We start from the raw sequence: 23,171 nt of genomic DNA on the forward strand, positions 1-23,171 counted from the left end.
AGAAGGGATACTCCTTTTCCTATGGATGAAGAAATTTCATTTGAAGGTTTCATTTCAATTAACTGAATTACCCTGGCTCTGTATATGACCCTGCAAATAGTATTAAATTATATTGCCATCAGGACAGCTGGCTTCCAGGGGTCAGCATCTATAATTTTGAGCATATAGAAATTTCATTTGTATACTTCATAAAAGATCAATACAGAACTGGAGCAGGTGGATTTTAGTTCATTGATCTTTGGGTTTTGGCTTTTTATAGTCTTTAGAGTTCTAGCCATTTATAGGTTGAAAGGCTAGGTGTAGAATAACATCTTGGTGTGGACTACACTGAAATTTAACTTATGGGTGACTAGTATTTTAAGAAATAGAGCTACATAATTATACCTTTTTCTCTGCAATAGTTTGATTACCAGGATCCTGTCACAATTCCTTGTCCATAAAGGTCATACTCTTTGTAAAGGACATATGCTTTTAGACGATTGGGTAGGGGAAGAAATGACATGAAGACAGGGCATCGCAAGTGGAGACGTCCCATACACTTCCGGATTTTCAGGCGGCACAAGTGTTTTAGGGAGCGAGGATTTGCTAAAATGGAAGAAATAGGCACATTATCAGAAAGAACTAAGAGCAGATTTTTAGTGGCCCTGGAACTTATTAAATATATCAAACGAGACTTTTTCTTTTGGTATACTTCAAGATCAGCACTCATGTGGAAATACAATAAAAGGAATTCTTGATTTGACAGTGTGCTGCCAGAGAGAATTTGAGAAGTGTCATTTGATGCTCTGTACACATTTAGACCTTACCTTTTCTCGCCACCAAGTTATTTTTTTAGTTTGTAATTCCTGTGACTAATATCTTGAAGTCACTGTTCAGATGGATTGCGAAAGAGTATTACTACTTATATGTAATAAGTAGTTACCTAACATATGCTTATTATAATTTCCCAGTAGATAGTATGTTAAATATAGATGTAAATAATATTTCAGAGAGCAATGGCATTTTTAACTTCTTTAGGTCAAGCTTTTAACCAGAGAAGCGTTAAGCACACACAAACGAGAATACAGTTACTATTTCAGTAGGAGTTTTCTACAGCAGAGATACTCACTCAAGATAAAATGGATCTCTGACCAAAGCCCCTGCTTTTGGAGCACAGCTTTTAACTTTGAACAGATCTGAACTTGGTCAACATAATCAAGCATCACTCGAACCACCTTTCCAGAAAGATGCTGCAGCCACGACAGTGTTATTACTTCACAGAACTGGGGGGTAGGGGAGAGGGGTCAGAACAAACGGTAAAATAGAAAACATCAGGTATCTATGGTTAGCATAGTAATCCAAGGTTTCAAATTCCTGACGTGTAAACTAAGGGAATAACAAAGAAAATCTCTTAGCAGGTGGTAGAGCTGTGCCTTCAGAAGGATATACATGTAAGATGAATTTGCTGTGTAACGACTGTTTCATAAGCTCTGTTAGCCTCTGGTCCACTGGCTTCTGAAGTAGATTTCCTTTTTTGAATCACTCATACCTAGGTGTGGCTATCTGACACCACCCATGATGTTGCAGCCAGAGATGTTAAGTGGGAGCAAGAACATCTCAGAATAACAAAGGCATAGGCTGTGCTGCTTCCTCCTGCTGTCCTGTGGGCTGGAATGTGGGTGTGAGTTCCTTCTGGGAATCATGAAGCTTTGTAACACTGTCACTGTAGCCATCTTGAAGTTCCTCTCCTTTGGGAGTTTTCTGTCACTCATAACCTAATACTGCCCTGCTGTCTGAGGGATGTGACAGTTTATGCATTAAAGTGCTTTTAGTTAAGATATACAGGTAAGTTAATATTATATAATCAAGAAATAATCAGTGCCAAGTTGTGAACTAAAGTGCTACATTAATCATCTACAGGTAAATCATTACAATATTTTTCAGATACCCAGGTAAAAAGAGTACTCAAATCAATAGTATCAGTTCCCACCAGCCTACAATGACTGGAATTGACCTAGTGCAGGACTGGAGCTAGGTTCAGAGTCAGAAACTGGGGAATGCAAGCCAAGTATCCTCACGGGGTGGTAAGGACCCAACTGAGCCATCTACTGGCTTCCAGGGATCTGTAAGCAAGAAGCTGGAGGTGGTTATTGAATCCAGGTACACTTTAACTGAGACGTGGACATCTGAACCACAAGGTACCCACTTGTCCACTTGTTTTTATTTCAAATTTTGATGATAGGAATTCAAGTATTTCCAGAGCATTCACTGCTACACTAAGCAGATCTGTAAGCTGGGGAAAGTAATGAGTAAATGTTCCTATTTGTGTATTTGTGGGGAAGACACGGTTGGTAGAATTAACAAGGTCCTTTTATAAACTGATAAATACTGTAAGGGAAATGAGCATCACATTCGAGTGATGGTGGTACCCAGAGCAGGGCCTCTCTCAGGCTCCAAAATGAGCCCCTAAGAGCTCAGATCAGGGAATCAGTTGGAGAGAACTAGGAGCATGGTGTGATGGAAATGAAGTGTCTTGTTAGCTTGTTTCTTGTGATTCTTTTTATCAAAAAGGTGACCCAGGGAAGCCATTTAATACTAGAGCTACACTTGATCTTAGCCAAAAAGCTGAGAAGCAATATAACACTAGAGCTAAAAGATCCACCAATCTAAGAGCACAAGTGTCAAGAACTTGGAAGCATTTTAGCGAGGTAGCTTATCAAAGAAAAAAAAGTACAATTAGAATACATTGACTTCAAAATGTTAACTGGGGTGATGCTTTGTAACACTCCACTGCAGGGCTAGGCAGGGTCACATCACTGTTTGCCTTTTATTTCTACTAGTATGTTTACTTGATCATAGAATTATTTTATCACATATTTGTTACACTAGAATCTTCCCCACCATGAGCTTCCATTGCTGTTAGGCCCAGGGTCAAGGGTCATAAATGTGGACTTACCATGGTGTCTTTGATAACTGTAGAGGTCCAGCCTTCAAAACTATATAAAGGATGCGCTTTGTCACCGTGAGGACAGTCGAAGCACAGCTCTGTATCATACCCATAATTGAGCAGCATCCTGAGCATGACTTCATCTTTCAGTGTGTATTGCAGTGCCGACGGGAAGTGCAGAGGGTTAACTTTGCAAAAGTAATTCACGTTGGCCCCATGCCTCAGCAGCAGACTTACCAGCTCGTAGTTGCCCAGTCGAAGGGCTATCTGGAGGCAGTTAACCGGGTCTTGATTAGGCAGAGCTCCTGCACTCAGAAGCAGCTTTACCGAAGAGAGATCACCGTTTGATACCGCAAAATACAAAGCTGATTTCCTTTGATCATCATAATGTTTGCGAATTTTCTGATCTAACATGAAATTCACATCAAATCCAGCCTGGATAAGAAGTTCCAGGCACTCAGAGTGCGCCCCTGCTGCTGCGCAGTGAACTGGACTGATCCCGCTCCGCTTGATGGCAACAAGATTTGTAACTGGAATCAGCTTCTTTAGAGCTCTGAGAAAGAGTTTCAAAGTGCATTTCAAAACCATATTTGTTAAGATTCAGCTTTTACAAGTCTAATACTGACACTGGATGTGTGGTTTTAGTATCAAACAACAAGAAAACAATTCCTTCCCCCAAAGATCAGATACTGGGTACTACTCACTACTGTCTAGGTTATAAGACTCAGAATTAGCCTGCCAATTGATGTGAAGCTGCCCAAATTGCTTACTGACCTGATGATGAAACAGATCTTACATCTTGTCAGTGGCTACCAAGAATACTTGGCTTCACTCTGCAGCTAGTCAAGAATTTAGAGGGAGTGTTAAAGATGTAAGCATCAGATAAAGAACAGAGTTCTAGAAGCTGCTCAAAGTGGGCATTGTATGGGGAGTTTGGCATAGTGATTAAGATACCACTTGGTGACACATAAAATGTCCCATTTTAGAGTGCTTGGTGTTGAGTCCTGGCTTTGCTTCTGATTTCAGCTTCCTGCTAATTGCTCCCTGGGAGTCAGTAGGTGATGGCTTAACCACTTGGGAGCCTGCTACCCTTCTGAGAGCCTCAGATTGAGTTCCTGGCTTCTGGCTTTAGCTTGATCCAGCTCCTGTTGTATTTGGGGAGTGAACCAGTGGATGGAAGATCACTGTGTCTCTGTTTTTCAAATAAAAAGTGACAAAGGTAGCCGTTTCTATTTATGTAGATATATTAATGTAATTGAACTTACAGTAAGTGACCTCTGTCTGCAGCCACATGGATGGGCAGGTGGCCCGAGTTCTTAGGGATGTTGGCATCAGCTCCGTACTCAAGCAGGAGGGCCACTGAGTCTGGATTTCCTCCTCTGGCAGCTTCCAGCAGGATGGAAGAAGAATCAGAGGCCTGACCGTGAGCATTAGCTCCTAGGAGGAGATGGAGTGCGGTTAGGCAAAAACTATTCTCCACTGTGTTAAACAAGCTTAAACCACCACCAAAATGCAATTCAAGTACTAAGAATCAGAAATGCTATATGTCCTGCTCTTGGGCAATTTGTAAACCAGTTGATGAGGAAAGAAAATGGTAAATCAGTTTAACAAACAGGTTAACTTTCAGTAATTTTGTCAAGCGTTGGTTGGAAACTTGACACTTTGAGTAGAAACATTTTCATAAAAGGTAAGTTTTCTTTTTAGACCAGCCTACAAACACCCACTTAACTTGTAATGGGATGATATTAATGTATTGGACTGTAACTTCACGCCATCTGATGGTGTTTTGGTAGAAGATGGTGTTTGTTCTGATTTGTTTTGGGGGGGGCTCTTCATAATAAGAGACACTGCAACTGTTCTAACTGAAGCTGGGGACAGTTAACAGTGAAAAGAACTACAGAACCCTGGGTGCTAAGTGTAGCGGAGTGATATGGGTCAGAGGACTGGGAATGTTGTCCAGGAAGTTTAGGGCTGAGGTTGTGATGGGAGCCTTGGGAGACAGTGCAAGAAGGTAAAAGAGCTTGGGGTCAGATGTTGAAGGTTGCCAGTAAAATGGACCCAAGTTGATGACACCTTTCTGGGCTTCCATAAATAGAGGTTAATGACTTATTTAGTGCAGACTCTACAGTAGCTCCCTGAGATCCCCATTCTTTGAATGTATTACAAAACCCTAGGTGCCTCCATTTTCCAAGTGCAGAACTAAACATCACAACAACCCCCCAAAGTACCAGTGTCCTTACTTTCAATATGAAGCAGCCAAGGCTCATTGAGCTTTATTTAGTGTTTTCCCCAGAAAGCAAGACCCTCAGTGTCTGTGTGCAGGTCTTCCAGACCCAGGACTGCTGCTGCGATGCCATGCCAGCTCTCTAGCATTGCAGGGCGCTAAAGGCATGAGATCTGGGATCGGGCTGATGTGGCTCCCGTGGCTGCCTCCTGTCTGCAATCTGTGTGCAGATTCCTTTGTAAAGAAATGCACACTCACCTCGCTGCAGTGAACCAGTATTGATTTCTTTGAAGGGCAGGGGTTTGAAAATCTGTTGCCTCCGTGTATTTTCATCAGTAATCTAATGTGTTCTCTCTCGTCAGCGTTGCCTTTGGTTGTTTGTGCTGATGATTTGAGACATTTCTTATGCCATTCTTTGTAAACATTCTGCTTAAACTTTCTGATGGCCATTGATTAGCAGCTAGCCATCTGGGATAGGGAAGATTGAGATAAGTCTAAAAAGCTCAAGGTTGTTCTTAAATATAGGCATTTGTGCCAACTAGAATATTGAAGACCAGGACTGTAATAGAAAGAATGAAAGGAAAGGAAAAAAGGCATCTGGAGTAGGGAGGAGGGGGAAAAAGCAATTTCTATGTGAGAACTTGATTAAATCTTGCTAAAAGTTTGCTCCTTGCAAATAATCGTCAGATACTACATTGCTTCCTCCAGTGGTATCCTCCGTGGAGGACTCCTCGAAGACAGTGCCTAAGTTCTGTGGGCCAGGGGCCTGTGGCAGGTAACCAAGGTCCATAATAGCCACAGCCCCTATAGTCCATCTAGCCCCTATCTGAGGATACATCACCTCCCCGTTATTAAGGACTGTATGAAGCACTGTGGGCAACTTAACCTCTGTCATTTCTTCAGCAGGCTTCACCTTCATTTTTTTGAGTTTGATTATTAACTGAGTGGAGAACTGGAACCAAAAGAAAATAACTCAGGACCTAGAGGCATTTAATAAGACATGAACCTGCCTCACAATTAGTCTAAGCAGTGACACCATGTAGGGCATTTGCAAGGTCTTCAATTTTATGATCCTAGCAAAGAGTTAACATCACAAAAGTAAAAATGGACAACCTTACCCTCAGCATGGTGAAGAAATGTTAAGAGGATGACTTCTACCCCTGTTGTTTTAAGGAGTTACAGCACCCTGAAAAGGAAACTCAGATTCTATTTTTAGCTGCTGTACAGGAGGTAACAGTAACAAGTACTTTGATCAGACATTCCTTTTGACTTAAGGAAGTTGTGAGCTTTGGAGCTCTGCACCAAGAGGAGAGCACCTGGCATGTTAGCCTGGTAGCCTGCACATCCGAGGAGTTAACTTGCCTTTCTGTAGTAGCAGCTCCATGACTGCAGTGTGGCCACCTTGGGCAGCGAGAGCCAGAGGGGTGAACCCGTAGGAGCTCTGAGGGTCAGGGTGTGCCCCAGAAACCAGCAGCAGCTTCACCATGTCCTGTCGGCCCAGTTTGGCTGCTTCGTGCAGAGCCGTCCTCTCATTGGCACAGCGCAGATTGACGTTGGCTCCGTGGCTGATCAGCAGGGAGGCCATGTCATAGCAGTCACGCAGAACAGCTGGGAAATGGGAGTGAGGTGGGCATGGTAACGTCCCATAGGTCAGTAAGTACCATATTGCTGATGCCCCCAAGTTTCTGTTGGCTTGCTTTAAAGTAGTTAATTAACTTGGAAAGAGAAGAGAGAGATGTTCCATCTGCTGGTTCCCTCTCCAACTGTCTGTGACAGCCAGGAGTCTGGAACTCCATTGCGTCTCCCTCTTAGGTGCCAGGGAGCCAAGTATTTGAGCTAGTACTGTTGCCTCCCAGGTTACACATTAGTAGCAAGCTGGAATTGAAGGCAGAACCTGGACTTGAACTCTGACACACTGATAAAGGATTCTGGTGTCCCAAGTGCTGTTTTAACCTATTTGTCAAATTTCTTCCTTTCCCCTCAGGCTTCTTAGGAACCCTTCAACCTACTCCCATGCCTCAGAATTATTATTGAGTAAGATCAGTATATTTGGTTTGCTTTCCCAAATGCCTGCAACAGTCAGAAATCAGAAACCTGGAACTTCATCTGGTGCTAGGGACTTAAGTACTTGGTGAGCTGTCATCTGTGACCTCAGTACACAGGAGTAGGACCTAGCTGGATTGGAAGCAGAGCAGCCAGGACTCCCCCAGGAACTTTCATGTGGGTTGCAGGTATCCCAAACAGTGGTTTAAATGCTATACCACTATGCCTGTCCCATGCTCCAGTGTTCTGTATTTAGGAATCACAGCATAAAGTAAGGTACGGTACGTGTCAAATAACATTAATCCTATTTTGTATCAGCGGACTACCTGTTTCCTGAAAGTCAGGACCAATTATTCATCATCTACCTGGCTGCTTATATAGTTGAGACACAGAAGCATGTACTCACTCATCATCTTAATTTTCTAAAAAAAAAAAAAAAAGATCCTAAATGCCCAGTGCAGTCCCAGCAGTGCTGTTTCTGGTTTCAAAGAAGAAAAACCAAAACAGCAATAAGAGCTACTCCAGCTGAACATAGACTAATGAGCAATTTAGATGTGCATGCTTAAATGAGTGGCTAAGCTTCCGGAACAGAAAAATGTTTTTGCCTGTGGCATAAAGTCCCTGGAGATTCTCTGTAAAGAAAACAATTCTGTGGTCAGAAAAATAAAACAGGCCTGTGCTGGAGCACAGTGGATCAGGCCGCTGCTATGATGCTGGCATCCCATACAGGTGTCGGTTCAAGTCCCAACTGTGCCACTTCTGAGTTCATCTCCCTGCTGATGTGCCTGGCAAACCGGCAGAGGATGGTCTACCTGCACTCATGTGGGGGACCCACACGAAGTTTCTCATTCCTGGTTTTGACCTAGCCTTAGCTGTTGCAGCCATCTGGAGAGTGAACAAGTGGATGGAAGCTCTGTCTTTATTTTTAAAGATTTATTATTTTTAATTGGAAAGTTAGATATACAGAGAAAGATCCTCTTTCTGATGATTCATGCCCCAAGTGGCTGCAATGGCTGGAGCTCAGCCAATCTGAAACCAGGAGCTTCTGAGTCTCCCATGTAGGTGCAGGGTCACAAGGCTTTGGGCCTTCCTTGACTGCTTTCCCAGGCTACAATCAGAGAGTTGGATGGGAAGCGGGGCTTCTAGGACACAAACCGGCACCCATATGCGATCCTGGTGCATGTAAGGCCAGGACTGTAACCACTCAGCAACCGTGCCAAGCCTTAAGTTCTTTTATAAGCACTTTGTTGTACAGAAACAAATCCTTAACCATAAAAGGTCTGAGAACACTGTACATTCTGTGAGGTTCACTTCGCACATGGCTGCACTGCAGGTTTCAATAAATCTCTCAATGAACTTGCTTCTCTTTCGGCCACATACCCCTTGGTCTCACATAGGAAATGCCATGTGGAGCCCATAGACATGGACTCACTCAAGCTGCCAAACAGGCAGAAGTCAAGAGAGGAAAATCAGTGCTTTCCACTATCATTGTTGAAACACATACGTGACTTTTCCATATACACACTAGACAATAACTCTGATCCCTATATTATAGATAAGGAAGTAAATTCAGAAGAATTAGACTTAAACCAAAGTTCTTTTCACTCAGTTGTGCAACCTGGGACTTTGAAGTTTACAAGCTGTAGTCATGGAGAAGGCTCCTCTGTTTTTTTTTTTAAGTTTGTTCTTCTTATTTTACTTTTTAAATTTATTTTTTATTTTAAATGTGAAAATGTGTGATGTTTTATTCTATTTTAAAATTTTTCGATTCTAATTCTATTATTTTAAAGTTTTCTTTATTCTATTCTATTCTATTCTATTCTATTCTATTCTATTCTATTCTATTCTATTCTATTCTATTCTATTCTATTCTATTCTATTCTAATCCTTTTACAGACACAAGCCCAAGACAGCGTCTTGGCACAAACCAGGGAGGGCCTCACATTTTCATCCTCAGCAGGTTCTGCTCTTCCTTGTCTGAGTCTGATCCTTCACACAGGTCCAAGAGTTTAAACCAAGCATCAGTTACTCTGGCCTTTTTCTTCTCCCTCCCCAGAGGCCTCCTTGAGCCGATCCTTAGATCTACGTTTCTGGATAGCCTGCTGACACTGCTACTTTTTGAATTTTTGTGTGTGGGTCTATCTGAATGACTTCTCACTATGAAAAATGAACCTTTTTCTCCTCCTGGCCTCATTCGCCTGCATATTGCTCATCCTGCCAATCTCCTATGCTTATTGCACAATGCTTGTGTTAGAGAAATGATGCTTACCTTATGATGATTGTACTTACACAAAGCTGGGTCAGGGAGGAATGTGTCCCAGGGAGGCATGTGACAGATCTAGAGACTACCTGTACCCACTCACAGCTGCTGCCCCATGCTCCTCCCCTCTTAGATCTAGCCTGCACCAAATTAACTGCAGTGATGAAGGGCCAGGACCAACAAGCTTCCTCTCTATGGGCAAAGGTTCCTTTAGGCCGTGACCACAGGCCAGCCCTGGAAAAGCTCCTTGACAGGCAGGTTCTCAGATCTGGGTGGGTGGGACCAGTGTGACAGGGCTGCCAGGAAACACAGCAACTTGTTGCTGGGACTCGTGGGCACAGAGGAGAGCTCAGAGTCACAAGCATCCCATATAGTTGCTGGTTTGAGTCCCTGCTGTTCCATTTCCAGTCCAGCTTCCTGCTAATGCACCTGGGAAAACAGTGGAGGATGTCCCAACTTTGGGTCCATGTAGGAGAAAAGGATTAAGCTATTGGCTGCAGCCTATCCCAGACCTGGCTATTGCAGCCATCTGGGGAGTGAACCAGCAGATGGAAGATCACCTCTTTCTGTAACACTTTCAAGTAAGTAAACCATCTGAGAGATGGTATTCCCTTACCTGTGAGAAGTGGAGAATTGCCTTCAAAGTTCCTTGCGTTGGGATCACAGCCATTGAGGAGGAGGAAACTGGCGTTTTCTATGAGGGAGCTGCTTACGGCCAGGAACAGCGGGGTCTCCCCAAGCTGGGTGGTTTGCTCCCACACACTGGCTTTTGAAGCTGAAATGCATGGATTGTCCCATGTAGGTTAAGACATGGAAACAAACCTCACAGACACGTCTCAGAAGCATCAACAGGAGTGAAAGGCAGTTTACCCTTCAGGGTTATTTCCAGAATGTTCTTATTTAGTTGCACCGTTGCCTTGTGCAGAGGGGTCCATCCCATCCCATCGGCTTCATCGAAAGCAGAGGGGTGCCGGGCCAGCTGTGACAATGCCTCTTCCTCACCTATTAGCAGGTCATAGGAGAACAGATTCACATTTGGGCACACATTCTGGGTGGTACACACCAATACCAAATGCTACCTGCACAGCCGGTGCCGAGACAACCGAATTAACACTACTTTTTATGAGAGGTACATGTACCTGTGGCTCAGGAAAGACAGATGACAGAACCTATCACCTGGCAATCCATAACCCCAGGGCCCCTGATCACACCTCCCCTTACCGCCCTCCCCCCCAAGCTTGTCACAAACAGTTCTGTGTACACAGGAAGCCAGGACTTTTGCTAAATTGTGGCCTCCCCTGGGAGAAAACACCTGGCCCTGAGATCCTTGACAACCAGCTGTGGACCGAGGCATCCTGAGCTCAGAGGGGAATGAGGAGCTAGAATAGGAAGAGTACTTAACTGCCTCGATAGTCTCAACTATCTTCTGACACTCGGTGCTCAGCATGGAATGCAAGCTGTGTAGAGAAAGCACATTCATGAATCCACAACTGAGGGCAGAACCAAGGCAACTCATGGAAACCAAAGACAAGGTGGGGACAGGTAAGGGCTCTGAAACCAAAGGCAGCAGACATTTGCCAAGGACAAAAACTCCTGGGAAGGAAAGCCTAGATACAACAGGTGGGATGTTAGATGCCAGGTGGGAATCCTGGCAGTGATGTGAGGCCTCCTGTCATCCCTGACGTAGGTTCTCGCAGTGTGTCCCCTGTCCCCACCTGTTTCCCCCGCCCCGGACCCCTTAGCTTCTTAAGGGCAAGGTTTGTGTGCCAGCCTGGAGGGAGCCCATTAGATTTTTAATCATGGGTAATGTAGCAAAGGATCGGGCAGGCCCAATTTACTTATAAAACTTTACAGATTATCTTAGCGAGTTCTCCTAAGTATAGAAAAGGTGTGTGGTGAAAAGCATGGACTTTGGAATCAGACTGCCTTGCTCCTCACTTGCCAGCCCTGTGCCTCAGTTTCTGCATTCCTGAGGATGAAAGCACTCATGTCGGAGAGAGGTAAAGAGAAGTGGGACTTAAGTGACTTCATGTTTATGAAGTGCTTCAGTGTGTCACACACATAGTGCTCACCCCAAGAGATGAACTCTATCATTATAATTGTAAAGCATCTTGGATTTGAAAAACATCTCTTCAGTTTCACCTTCAGCAGGAAAATAGAAGTCACCATTATAAGCAAACTGGATTTACCACCCCAGAGAAAGCAATGGCAGCTACGGCAGGGAGCTGCGGTCCCTGAGCAGCCAGTGGTGTGTCGGCTCAAGGGCACGTGACTGGAGTGCCTGTATCAGCTCCCAAGCCATCAAGAACCCCTTGTCCTTCTCTGCTCTTTTTAAGACAGAACACTGAGTCCACACCTCCCAGAGGGCTAGGACTCTCCTGGGTTTACCTTTCTATCGTTGCCCCCATGATCTGAGTCAATGAGAGCTCCTTGGGCCCTAGCCCCACCTCCTGCACGGAGGCTGCAGATAGCTCTGTGTGACTCGTCTGGGTTCATGTGTGTCCCTGACTCCCCAAAGCCAACATGCGCTTGAGTTCTTTGCTAGCCCCTGCTTCTCCTCTCCCCTTCTTCCTAGAAACTTCTTCTAAGTTGTTTTTAAAGATAGTTACACTGTAGTTTGTAGTAGTATTCTGACTATCCTTCCCACCCCTTTCCTTGCTTTTGTCACATTAGAATGATGGTGGGGACCAGCCATGCCTGTGGAATACCTAACAGGACACTGGCCAGGAGAAAGCGATCACCTGGCTTGCTCAGGTGCACGATGTGGTCCTGGCCTGTAAGCATCCTGCAGACTCTGCTGAATGGTGAGCTGGGTGGCCAGGTCATCCTCCGTGTCCTCGTCGCTGGAGTGATTATCCATGAGGTGTGGACAGTCAGGATGGAAGACAAGGATTTTTCTGATGTGAGATAAGTGTCAGCTGCTGAAAATTATTTTTAAAAAGATGTAGAAAGTTGATAGAATTGCTAAAACTAGAAAATGCAAAGGTCATTAAGCAGCATATTCATTTAAATGCTTTCCCTGTTTCAAACAGTTATCCGACTGCTGTAGATTGCACATACATAAGTTTGTCTGTGTTCCAAGCTTATTCAGAAAGCACAGCCTTTCACATAAGACTGAAGACCATGTCATTGTAACACTGGAAATGCTTGTACTTTTCACGTAACCAAAAAATCATCTTTCCCACACAGTTAAGCTGAAAATATTTTGTGACTTAGTAAACACTTAGACATTCTATAGGAATAGAAGATCCTCACACTACCTCACAGAATAGAAACAGCGGTAGTGAAAAGCCAATGTGTTTTATTAGGCAATGTCTAAGGAGTTTTAAAAGAACATTTAGTGTTAGCAAACGGTAGGTCTGATCACATACCTTTCGCTGTGTTCTTTAGGACAGCACCGAGATTTTCGCTGCTAGGCATTCGTACATGTAAGCTTCAGGATTTTCATTTCTATTTAGGCTCTCCACTCGCTGTAGGGCCATTCCATTAATAGCTCTACTATAAATACTTGATCATAAGACAGTCTGGCGCATTCTCCTTGGTTTTTTTTTTTTTTTTCACTTGTGGTTTAGCTGTTTGAAAACATGACCTCTTTCCCGCTAGATTCATCAAATTTAAATATAAAATGTTTTATGCTTGGAATAAAAAGCTTTTGCATGGGGTTAGTTAAAAAGAGAAGTCATTCTCTTAAAAGCCACACACAGCCACTGAAAACTACAATCAACTTTCTATTTAAGAGACTCAGTTCACTTTGCTCCAATGGAATTATCAAAAGTAACTGCCCAACATTCCCAATTCAGGGGTAGCTGCAGCTGCATTTTCTTGGGAGTACGGAACATGTGGAACTTGAAATGTTCCACAATCCCAAGAAAATGTAAGACACAAATGTCCTTGGAATTCTAAGAAAGGAGTTAATTCTACACAGGAGCACAGAAATTTAAGTGAAATTTTGTTTTGTTGAAATATTTAAAAATGTTTAATGTACACTAGTTAGGAGTGTACACTAAGTGATGATACTGTTAAAACAGATGCAGAGGCCACCTTACATTTCTAATTAACAAAAACATGAAAAGGTCTTGAGGTTCCTTTCCTTTCTAAGGGGTACTATCAGAAATAGAATCAATGTTTTTACCATATGAACATACAAGTCTGTTAATAGTTTCCTAATTTACAATTTCTTTATGAGTTTGAAATGCCTAAAGACAGTCACTTCAGACAGTGCAGTGGAAAGTAAACTATCACTGAAGTTGAAGGAATCAGTGACTTAATGCCCACGAAAGAGATGGTCTGTTAGAATTTATCATTTCATTGCACAAAGTTCCCATATGTATGAGAAACATGTACATTATATGTACATGTAAAATTTTGAAAAGCAAAAACTTTTTCAAATGCTTCCAAGGAAGCCTTCCTTTTCACACTTCCCTTCTACAGGCATCTGTGGCGCCTCAGTCCATTCAGAAGGTTCCATTCAAATCAACAGTGGCAAACCAGGGAGGAGAACCATACAAAGACCGACCCCAAAGACCCCAAGATAACAATGCCAACGAACTTGAGTTTATAAGACATGTATTTAAAACGAGTGAAGATAGTGGTTTCCTTTACTCTCACAAATGTTTTCTAAATGTGTCCCAGTTAATCGTCCAACTGGCAAAGCAAAGCGACCCCACGCTTGATCCAGTGATGGATAGGCTGGTCTGTTTTTAATGACATTGCGATGACAAAGTTAGTGGAATGTCCTGTCGTGGAAAGGGTTCCTTTCCGTTCACTTGTTTTGTAGAGAGGACAGACATAGGCATTTGACTTCACAATTTCAGACTTTCGAGCTTGAAAGAAAAGGAAATTCATCTGTTAAAAACAAAAGCTATCGCCAGCACTACCAGAACAGCATATATGTGTAATGGTTAGTACTGCCAATATTTAAAGATTTATAAGGTATGTGTTTTTTTTAAAAAAAGATTATAGCTGAGAAACAAGGCATATTATTTTATATGGTATATGATTTTAGGTCTAGAAGTCAAATCCCTTAGTAGCCATGAAGAAACTCAAGCGGATGTGCCAGGCAAAGAGAGTAAAGACAGGAGAAGTTCGGGAAGAAAGGGGGAAAAGGCAATGGAGAAGGCACAGAGGAAAAATACAGTTGCTTGGACCTCTAATGTAAGAAATCCATAAATTAGAAGCCAAAGTTTCCATTTGTTTTTGGGTCATTAATAGGAAAAACATTAAATCTTACCAACTCAGAAAGGATCTACATTTAATTCCTGAAATGCCAAATGTGAGATGTTGGGAGCTAAGGCCACATTTTTGGTAGTGATAGTTGACCCACATTAGTGATGAAAATATTTGACAGGCTGGGTAGTGATTTACAAATGCTTTCATTTATTGTTATTGAAGAATTAAAAAAACAGAAGATTGAGCCATATATATATATACACACACACACACACATATATATATATATATATATAAATTAATGGGCCTAATTATCTCAGAGTGATGGGAAAATGATGGCAGAGGAAGCAATGCACAAGTGGCTTCTCCAAGGAGTTACAACTGGCTTTGACCCCACATGGCTTGTCCTGTTCATGCCTGAGGCTCCTGAGGTTTCCAATGGCCAGAGAATGTCGATAATTATCTGGAGACTCCTGACCCTCTGTGCCTGTGAATGGTATGCGAGGCCATGCAGGATCAAAATATGGATGAGCAAATGTAACATCTTGGAAACACCCATAGAGATGTAGGGGACAGGCCTGGCACAATAGCTCAATTGGCTAATCCTCTGCTTACAAGTGCCAGGATCCCATATGGGTGCCAATTCATATCCTGGCTGCCAATTGGAAGGCTCATATCTCGTATTGTGGTGTGACAGGTTCAAATCCCAGCTCTGCTCCCAATTCCAGCTTCTTGCTAATGTGCACCGTGGGTGGGTGGGGCAGGTAGGCAGCAAGTGATGGTGGAAATACTTGAAGTCCTGCCATCTACATAGCAGACCCCAAATTCCTAACCCCTTACTGTAGCCTGTGAGGACATTGTAAGGACATGGGAAGTGACCCAGCAGGTGGAAGACCTGTGTCTAGCCTTGTTTCTGTCCTCTTTCAAGTTAGTGTTTTTTTTTTTCTTTTACCAGAAAATTATACATCCCATGGGCTAAGAACATAAACAATCAAATGACAGTCTCTTAAGTTATATGCATGTGAATATATAGTATAAATACGTGTACATATATATGTAGTATATATAGTGTATATATACACACACACATTACACTGAAAAAGGGACAACAATATAGTTCCAATGTAAATATTCCACTACTACTTATAATGGAGCTGAATCCTAAAAGCTTTTAGCAAAAAACTTATTAGGAAGGGCAGCTAAGAATACCAATATTTTCCCCCCAATTTGCAGAAATTTTGTTGAAAGCATATTTACTTGGTTTTATCCATATGATGGGCATCAGGTCAAACAAAAGTTTGGGATATTGTTCAGCAAGCAATCCACTGGGGAGAGAAATTGAGAAACATTAGAAATAACTTAGTGAATTCATTCCTTAGGATAGAATGCTACTTAGGATAGAATGCTACTTACATGCTGGCTTTTAATAGGAGAGGACCAGAAATATGCAGGAAAAACGAAACAGCTATACTGAGGGGAAGAAAAAAAATGACAGCAGGTCAAGTGGAAAGCAGGGGATACAGGTGGGTGCTGGCCAGGTCTCCAGTGCCGTCCGTTAGGGAGACACTGCGCCAGCACCTGGGATGCTGTCCTCGTTCCTGTTAGTTCACAGGTAGAGCCTGGAGACTCAGAGATATAAGTACTTTTCAAACACAGAGATGGTGCTCTAGAAAATCCATTTTCTAAGGACACAGCAACACATGAGAAAGCTACTGGCCAAAATCTTTGGCAAAGAAACAAAATAATAACATACCGAAAAAGCAAATCTGTGTCTACTTTTATTTGTCACAGTGCTGGAAGTCCCAGCTAGAGGAATTAGGCAAGAGAAATACATAAAAGGCATCTGAATTGTAAAGGAGGAAAATTGTGCTGGTTTGCAGATGACATGATGTTATAAATAGAAAATCCCAAAGACTCCATCAAAAACTATCGAACAAAGTTTTAACACACATCATTAACACACAGATAAATAGCATCATTACACATCAATATCAAACTACCTAAGAAAGAAATTGAGTAAGCAATTCAATTTCCAAGTACTATAAAATGGAAAAAAAAAACTACATAGGAAGAAATTTAATCAAAGAGGTGACAAATCTCTATAATGAAGACCATAAAATAATGATTAAATAAACTGAAAATACAAAGAAATGGAAAGACATACTCTGTTCACGGACTGGAAGAATCAATATAATGTCCAAAGTGATTTATAGACCCAATCATTATCAGAATGCCAAAGACCTCTTTCACAGAACTAGAAAAATACTGAAAAAAAATTGCCCTGACCCACAAAAAGCCTCAGATAACCAACAGAGTATCAAGGAGAAGAACAAAGTAGGAGACATTACATTACCTGACATTATCATATATTGCAAAGCTACAGCTATTAAACTAGCATGACATTGGTATTAAAAAAAAAAAAAAAGAGAGAGACCCTAGAAGTAAACCTGTGGATCTATTGCTAATTGAATATTGACAAAGACATTAAGAATATATGTTGGAAAAAAGGACTGTTTTTGAAACAGATGGTGCTGGGAAAATTGGATCTCGATATGCAGAAGATGGAAACAAGACATCCCCTGCCCATCTCTCATGTACAAAAATCAATTCCAAATCAATTTAAGGCCCAAATGAAAGGCCAGAAGCTGTGAAACTGCTGGTAGAAACACTTCATGACACTGGAAGGGAGAGAATTTTTTTTTCCCATTGGCACCCCAAAACACAGGAAACAAAAGAAACAAAATAGACAAATGTGATTTCATCAAACTGAATAGCTTCTGAGCAGCAAAAGGAACAATCCATATTGTGAAGAGACAACCTACAAATTGGGAGATAATATTTTCAGGGTCTATATCTGATTGATCTAAACAGAGTTTTTTTTGCAAAAGGAAGACCTACAAAAGGCCAAGAGTATGAGAAAAAAAAAGTCATGCAACATTGATAATCCTCAGGGAAAGGACAACCCAAATCACAATGAGATGTCACAGCTCACACTGCATTTACATGGTCTGAAAGGCCAAGAGATAGCAGGTGCTGATGGGGCACACGGGGGGGAAAAAGGAGCCCTCGCACACTGCTGGTGGGCTTGTAAAGGAGTACAGCCACTGTGCAGGACAGTGTGGAAGTTGCTTGGAAACTAAATCTGAAACTACTAGATGACCCAGCAATCCCAATACTGAGTGCTGATCCAAGGCAGATGTGGGCTGAGCAGACATCTGTCCTCCCCCTTAACTGCAGCACCACCCACAGCAGCCAAGATGGAAGCAGGCTAAGCATCCATCCCCTGAGGACTAAAGAAAATGTGGCACATACACGCAGTGGAATACTGCTCAGCTGCTGTGAGATGGCCTACAAGTTACAAAATGGAAGGTACTGGTTATAAAACAAGAGCAGAAAGGTAAGTTCAGCTAACTTTTCCTACTATCAACAACAAAGCCACTGAAATAATACTTAAAATGTGTTCAGCTTCTAAAGATAATTATTAATGGTTTACATAAAAAAATCCCTGGTATTATTTATTTCTTAAAAAAGGCCATTTGGCTAGGAAAAAAAAAAATAACAACAAGCAGATGACTGATGCAACCTAAGCTTTCTTGATAGTTGCCCGGTTTGTTGTGGTTTAAACTACTAACCTTTCCCTGTCCCAGCGTGCCCCATCCAGATACAATCCGTGGATGTAGACGCCATCTTCTGGCGCGGTGTCAGATTCATCCACAGGAATAACCTAAGGGGAGAGACACACGCTGGTTATGATCTCCTCTCGAGGCAATTTAAGCCTTTGGAAGAAAACTGCCAAGTCAGCGGAACGCTTTTAGGGCAACTCTATCTTAAAACAGCTTTTGAAACTAATTCTCTTACATCCAGAGTATGTATACATGTATTATCATGCTTAGCTATTCTATCAGGTTTTGCTGTACTTCATATGAATTTTTATCAAGGCAGAACAGTTTAGATTATCTGAACGGATTATGGAAATACATGGAAGTTCTGTGCTGGGATACCAAGATATATGACATGCTTTTTTTTTTTCATGGAACACACAGAAGGAAAAGTAAAATGCACTTACAATGGGATGTAATATTTATATTCTGCAGTCCTGCCTTGCTTAAACACAGGCTGTGATGAAGTCATTTACTGTTAAGTGTAAGGAGTTACTCTACCTCAAATTCAAATCCGAGTAAATCAATCGGGATTGTGTATTTTCGGGCGTAATTCTGCATGGCTCCCGTTAAAAAGGCTTGGGTGAAAAAGAAACCCGACAGCCAGAACACACAAGGTTTTCCTGAATCATGCCAGACCTGGAAAGGGAAAAATAACATTCAGTATGGCCAGTTTCTGACGTGTGCAGGTGTCATCTGACATATGTTCCCCAATTCTGGTTCCTGCCTGGGCTGCCCACAGGTCTCCCCCAAGAGCCCTTTTCTTGTCATCTCACAGCCTAGCTTAAACCACCTTCCCGCCGCAGCTATGCTCCCTTTTCAGTTCATCTTTGTGGAAAATTCAAAATAACCAGAATGAGTCACAGCATGAAAGATTGCTCTTCTGCAAAAAGCCTGATGTAAGTTGTTCAGGGATTTATTGCATGCCTTTTCCTACTCCAAAGCAACCAGCTGTAGCCATCTTACACACAGTCTGATGATGGCTGTCACATGTTGGCACCAGGGCCTCAGGCCTTTGTCTGCATGTCTGTCGCTCTCTCCAACCCAGAGCTTTAGGGTCTTCTTTCTCCATCACCATGTACTGTCTTGGCTTCTTCCCTTATTCTGCTCAATGTATCTAGAACCAGGTTGCTGGCATTTATGTTGCCAGCATAGTGGTAATATCCAACTCTTTTGCAGAGATCCAACAAATTCAAGCCTCAACTTCTTAGTGTGCTATTCGAGATACTTCACCATCTGATCTCAAGCTGTATTTTCAGCTCTCATTGTCTCTCTATATTCAAGTACCCTCCATTCTTATCAGACTTGACAATTCAGTGATGTCCTCTGTTCTGGGTGGACATCTGTTGTTTTTGCTATCTTTGAGACATGATAGTACCCATCTTCCCCTCCAACCCCACTCTCTTCACCTCCTGGAGTAGTCATGTGATTTGTGGTTGGCCAGCCATACCTCCAATCACAGTGACTCATCTAGGAATGGAGAAGTGACCCAAGTAAAGCCAGAAATGCATGCCGGGACTTACAGGCCTGAGATTGCACTCATCACTTTGAAGCTGTGTGGATGTGAGCTCATAGCTGTTACTGCAACTGTGTGTCACAGAAGACTCAAGTGTGGAGTCCAACTCAAGGGAGTTGAGCCAAAGGGTGACGCATGAGGAGCCAGGATCAGAACTTCAACCCCACGACTTCCCACCTAGGGAAGGGAACCGACTCTCCTCTTGCTCATCAGCATTCTTCCTCAGCCATACATGACATAGTGCCATCCATCCACACCTATGCAGCTGTCTGTAAACCCTTTCCCTTTCTTTGCAGGGTCCCAAACCATTCATTGTTTAGATCCAGTGCAAGCGTTCTGTCCACAATCCCAACTCTGCTTTTTAAACACAGAGCACATGACAAGAAGCTTTGCACTGAGTGGGCTCTCAGCTCAGAAGTGTTGAGTGAACACAGGAATCAGTGGATGACACATTATCCCTCAGCAAGCAGCCTACCGGGGGAAGAAGCAGCTTCCCAGGGAACAAACTCTTGCTGCTGCTATTATCATGAGACAGACCAGCAGCAATGAAAAAAAGGTCAAGAAAGAGATGGAGTGTGACAAGGGACCAGTGCCAAAAGGCAGAAAGAACCTAGAAGGCAAGTGCATAGCCAACTCTGACTAACCCAAGGCTTCATTTGGTGTGGCACTGCACTGATGCCACGGTCAGCTCCCTGTACCAACTCTTGAATCAACCATCATTGATCAAGTGCATAGAACATGCCTGGGTGTTTAGCTCACTTGATATGCATCTCTTTCATTTAATCCGTAAATCCTGAGTGAGGAAGAAACAGGCAGATAAGGATAACTTGCTCAGTCCCAAAAATAGTGTCTAATCCGGAATGTATCCCAAGGTTTTAAACCAACGTGTGAAAAATCAACATAAATGAAGGCAAAAGAGAGAGGGAAGACGCCAAGGACTATGTGTGTGTCTTCCTCCACAATTCCATCCACAAAATGATGGTGTGTGGAGATAAGGCCTTCAGAGGTCACAGGGGTGGAGGTGGTGAACCAGGAAAACATCCCATCCCACTGCCACGATTGCCATGACCACCACAGCCCTCTCAGCTTCTGAGATCGTGAGAAAGAAATGCTACTGAGTCATGGGACAGAGGCTATGCAGGGTAAAGGGTGAGAGAGAAGTGAAAAAAGGATAGAAAAGTCAGACGGCTCATTTGCTTAGTGTATTCACTGGGAGGTGGAAGAGTCCAGGAGAAAGATGTTGAGAAAAATCAGGCAGCTTCTGCAGGGGTCGGAGGGCACTGAAGGTCGGGTATTTGGGATTCTGCTGGATGCCATTTCTTGTTTTTTAATACACGCAGTCTATATAGGAAGCTACTGTGTATAAAAAACTGGTCCCAAAGCCCGACAGGATGTAAATACACAATTCATGGAAGAAGCAAGTGCACACATCAAAAGCAGCACATGATCATTAACAATCAAAGCTGGGTCGAAACAAGACACAAGTGAACACTCAGATCTGTAAAAATGTAAAAAGGACACAGGACAAAGTCTGACTCTTTGCATCCTCATCGCCACTTTAGCGTTGGTTTCTACAGTGAAACCCACAGAGCTTTGTGTTAAAGGGCCTCTGGGTACTGAAAGGCCATATGCCCATGTGAATTCCCAAGAAATGCTTTTAGCAATTACTCCCTCCTCCGTTAATATCAACCGTGGCCTGGGCAGGCCCGGGGAGGGAAGGGGGAAGTAGCGTCTGCCTCTTGTTTTCCTGTGCCCTGAACATCTCTACACGTGTGTGTTCCTGCATATGTGTGTACACACATGTACTTAGAGGGGATTTAAAAACTTTCACTTTTCCTTTGTATTTATAAGTGATCAGTGGCTTTGAGTTTTAAGATAATGGCCATTTTTATGTAAATCTAACACTCAAACACATTTGTAACTTATCCAGGGTATTAATCACAAGATAGCATTGAATTGTGGTTTCAGAAAAACAAAAACTTAGTATCTTCCAAACTATAAAATGTTACATAATACTTAAGTTTGGGTAGAGTGAAATTTAAATTTTATCCTCAGTACTTTGAAATATACATCTTCTCAATATTCTAAAATATTGGCTAAATTTCCAGGATACTACTAATCACCTTTTTTCCAACTCGGACATTTGAGTGGCCACAGCCAATTAATCACCAACACCTTCCTTTCAGCAACGCCAACACTAACAATAGGCATGTGTAAGTATAGCGATCTTTTACCTGTAAAAATTTTAGCCGGGCTAGGAAATCCGTGATGTAACTTCCTAGGGGCTTCAGACTTGGGTATGACCGCCTTGCCCATATTTCTGGAACCTTTCCAACAAGTAAGCTGCTAGACAGGGCCTCCAATGCAGAATCCATTACAACCACACCCTTAATTGCCTTTTCGAGGTCCCATAGAGTGTTCCGTATAGTTATAATTAAACTGCAATGGAAGAAATAATGTCATTTTCCTATATTTAACAATAAATGTTAATATCCAGATTCCCCAGAAGACTTAGCAGGAATCCCATTTCCAGGTGGCCCAAAGTGTGGTCCCCATCCACTTGGTGATAGGTGAGGTGATGTTAGCTGATGGTCGGGTGGATCTTTTTTATTTTAATCACTATATCCACTTAAGAATACAGAAAAAAACAACACAGCTAGTCAATCAACATTTTTGCCTTTTGGCCATTATTGTTTAGGGCCTGGCTAATTTGTTTTCATTATTATTTACAATATATTTATTCGCTTATTTTAAAGGCAGAGTTCTCTTTCCACAGAAAGGGAAGGAGAGAGATTTTTCATCCTCCAGTGCGCTCCCTAAATGGTCACAATGGCTGGGCTGGGTCGGGCTGGAATCAGGAGCTTGGAACTCTAGCTCTTCTCCCACGTGGGCAGTAATGGCTCAAGTACTTGGGCCACCCTCCCCTTTTCCAGGCATGTCACCTGAGCTGGATAGGAAGTGGAACAGCAAGGGCTTTAACTAGAGCTCATGCGGGATGCCAGCACTGCAGGCAGAGGCTTGAGTATGCAATAATAAAGGATAAATTAGCCAGTGTCTCTTGTGTAATGATTAATATAATTGCATATATTCATGAGGTAGAAAGTGAGCAAGTGAGTCTGGTTAGCGCATTTATCTCCTCAAATATTTAACTTTTTTTAGTGAGAACATTAGAATTTTTTTCTTAGTAGTATTAAAAGGTACAGCACTTGAGTGGTGAGTGTGCCCAGCAGGCTGTTACTGATTTCAGAAACCACCAACTGTTCCTCCTTCCTGAGGCTCTGTGCTCCTCTCCAGCTCTCCTCCGCCCCGGCCTGTGGTACTGGCGATTTTACTTTTTGTTTCTATACGTTCATTTGTTTCAGATCCCACATGGA

The 23,171-nt window shown here is 42.6% G+C and overlaps 2 protein-coding genes across 4 annotated transcripts in view; both read right to left on the reverse strand.

The window, feature by feature from the left end:
* Window positions 1-406: 406 nt before the first annotated feature.
* Window positions 407-12,313, reverse strand: ASB14 (ankyrin repeat and SOCS box containing 14). Of its 3 annotated transcripts, none has more exons than XM_040994685.1 (10): window positions 12,204-12,313; window positions 10,856-10,910; window positions 10,766-10,771; window positions 10,324-10,450; window positions 10,070-10,228; window positions 6,513-6,758; window positions 4,192-4,363; window positions 2,936-3,479; window positions 1,109-1,262; window positions 407-585 (listed from the first exon to the last, which is right to left on the reverse strand). In XM_040994685.1, the coding sequence occupies exons 1-10, from the start codon at window positions 12,311-12,313 to the stop codon at window positions 407-409; spliced, it is 1,752 nt and encodes a 583-aa protein (XP_040850619.1). The 3 variants fall into 3 exon arrangements, with proteins under 3 accessions (XP_040850619.1, XP_040850618.1, XP_040850617.1); XM_040994684.1 differs by having other exon boundaries at window positions 12,195-12,313; XM_040994683.1 differs by lacking the exon at window positions 10,766-10,771 and having other exon boundaries at window positions 10,324-10,458; window positions 10,855-10,910; window positions 12,195-12,313.
* Window positions 12,314-14,002: 1,689 nt separating this feature from the next.
* The window catches only part of DNAH12 (dynein axonemal heavy chain 12), a 125,083-nt gene continuing 115,914 nt past the window's right edge, over window positions 14,003-23,171 (reverse strand). The window contains exons 69-73 of the mRNA XM_040995053.1: window positions 22,032-22,236; window positions 18,783-18,920; window positions 18,255-18,346; window positions 15,880-15,947; window positions 14,003-14,276 (exon numbers count right to left, since the gene is read on the reverse strand). Of these exons, the coding sequence (XP_040850987.1) occupies window positions 14,086-14,276; window positions 15,880-15,947; window positions 18,255-18,346; window positions 18,783-18,920; window positions 22,032-22,236 (694 nt within the window). The 3' untranslated portion in view covers window positions 14,003-14,085. The remainder of the gene's footprint in view (window positions 14,277-15,879; window positions 15,948-18,254; window positions 18,347-18,782; window positions 18,921-22,031; window positions 22,237-23,171) is intronic.

The sequence above is a fragment of the Ochotona curzoniae genome, unplaced genomic scaffold, assembly GCF_017591425.1.
Source record: "Ochotona curzoniae isolate NIBS_2020 unplaced genomic scaffold, NIBS_Ocur_1.0 contig_908, whole genome shotgun sequence".
NCBI lineage: Eukaryota > Metazoa > Chordata > Mammalia > Lagomorpha > Ochotonidae > Ochotona > Ochotona curzoniae.

Coding starts and splice junctions, on each gene's coding strand:
- ASB14 (XM_040994683.1), bottom strand. CDS start 12,313: ATGGATAATCACTCCAGCGACGAGGACACGGAGGATGACCTGGCCACC. Junction 6,759..10,069: donor CAATTCTCCACTTCTCACAG/GTAAGGGAATAC, acceptor CCCATTTCCCAG/CTGTTCTGCGTGACTGCTAT. Junction 3,480..4,191: donor GCAGACAGAGGTCACTTACT/GTAAGTTCAATT, acceptor ACTCTTTCTCAG/AGCTCTAAAGAAGCTGATTC.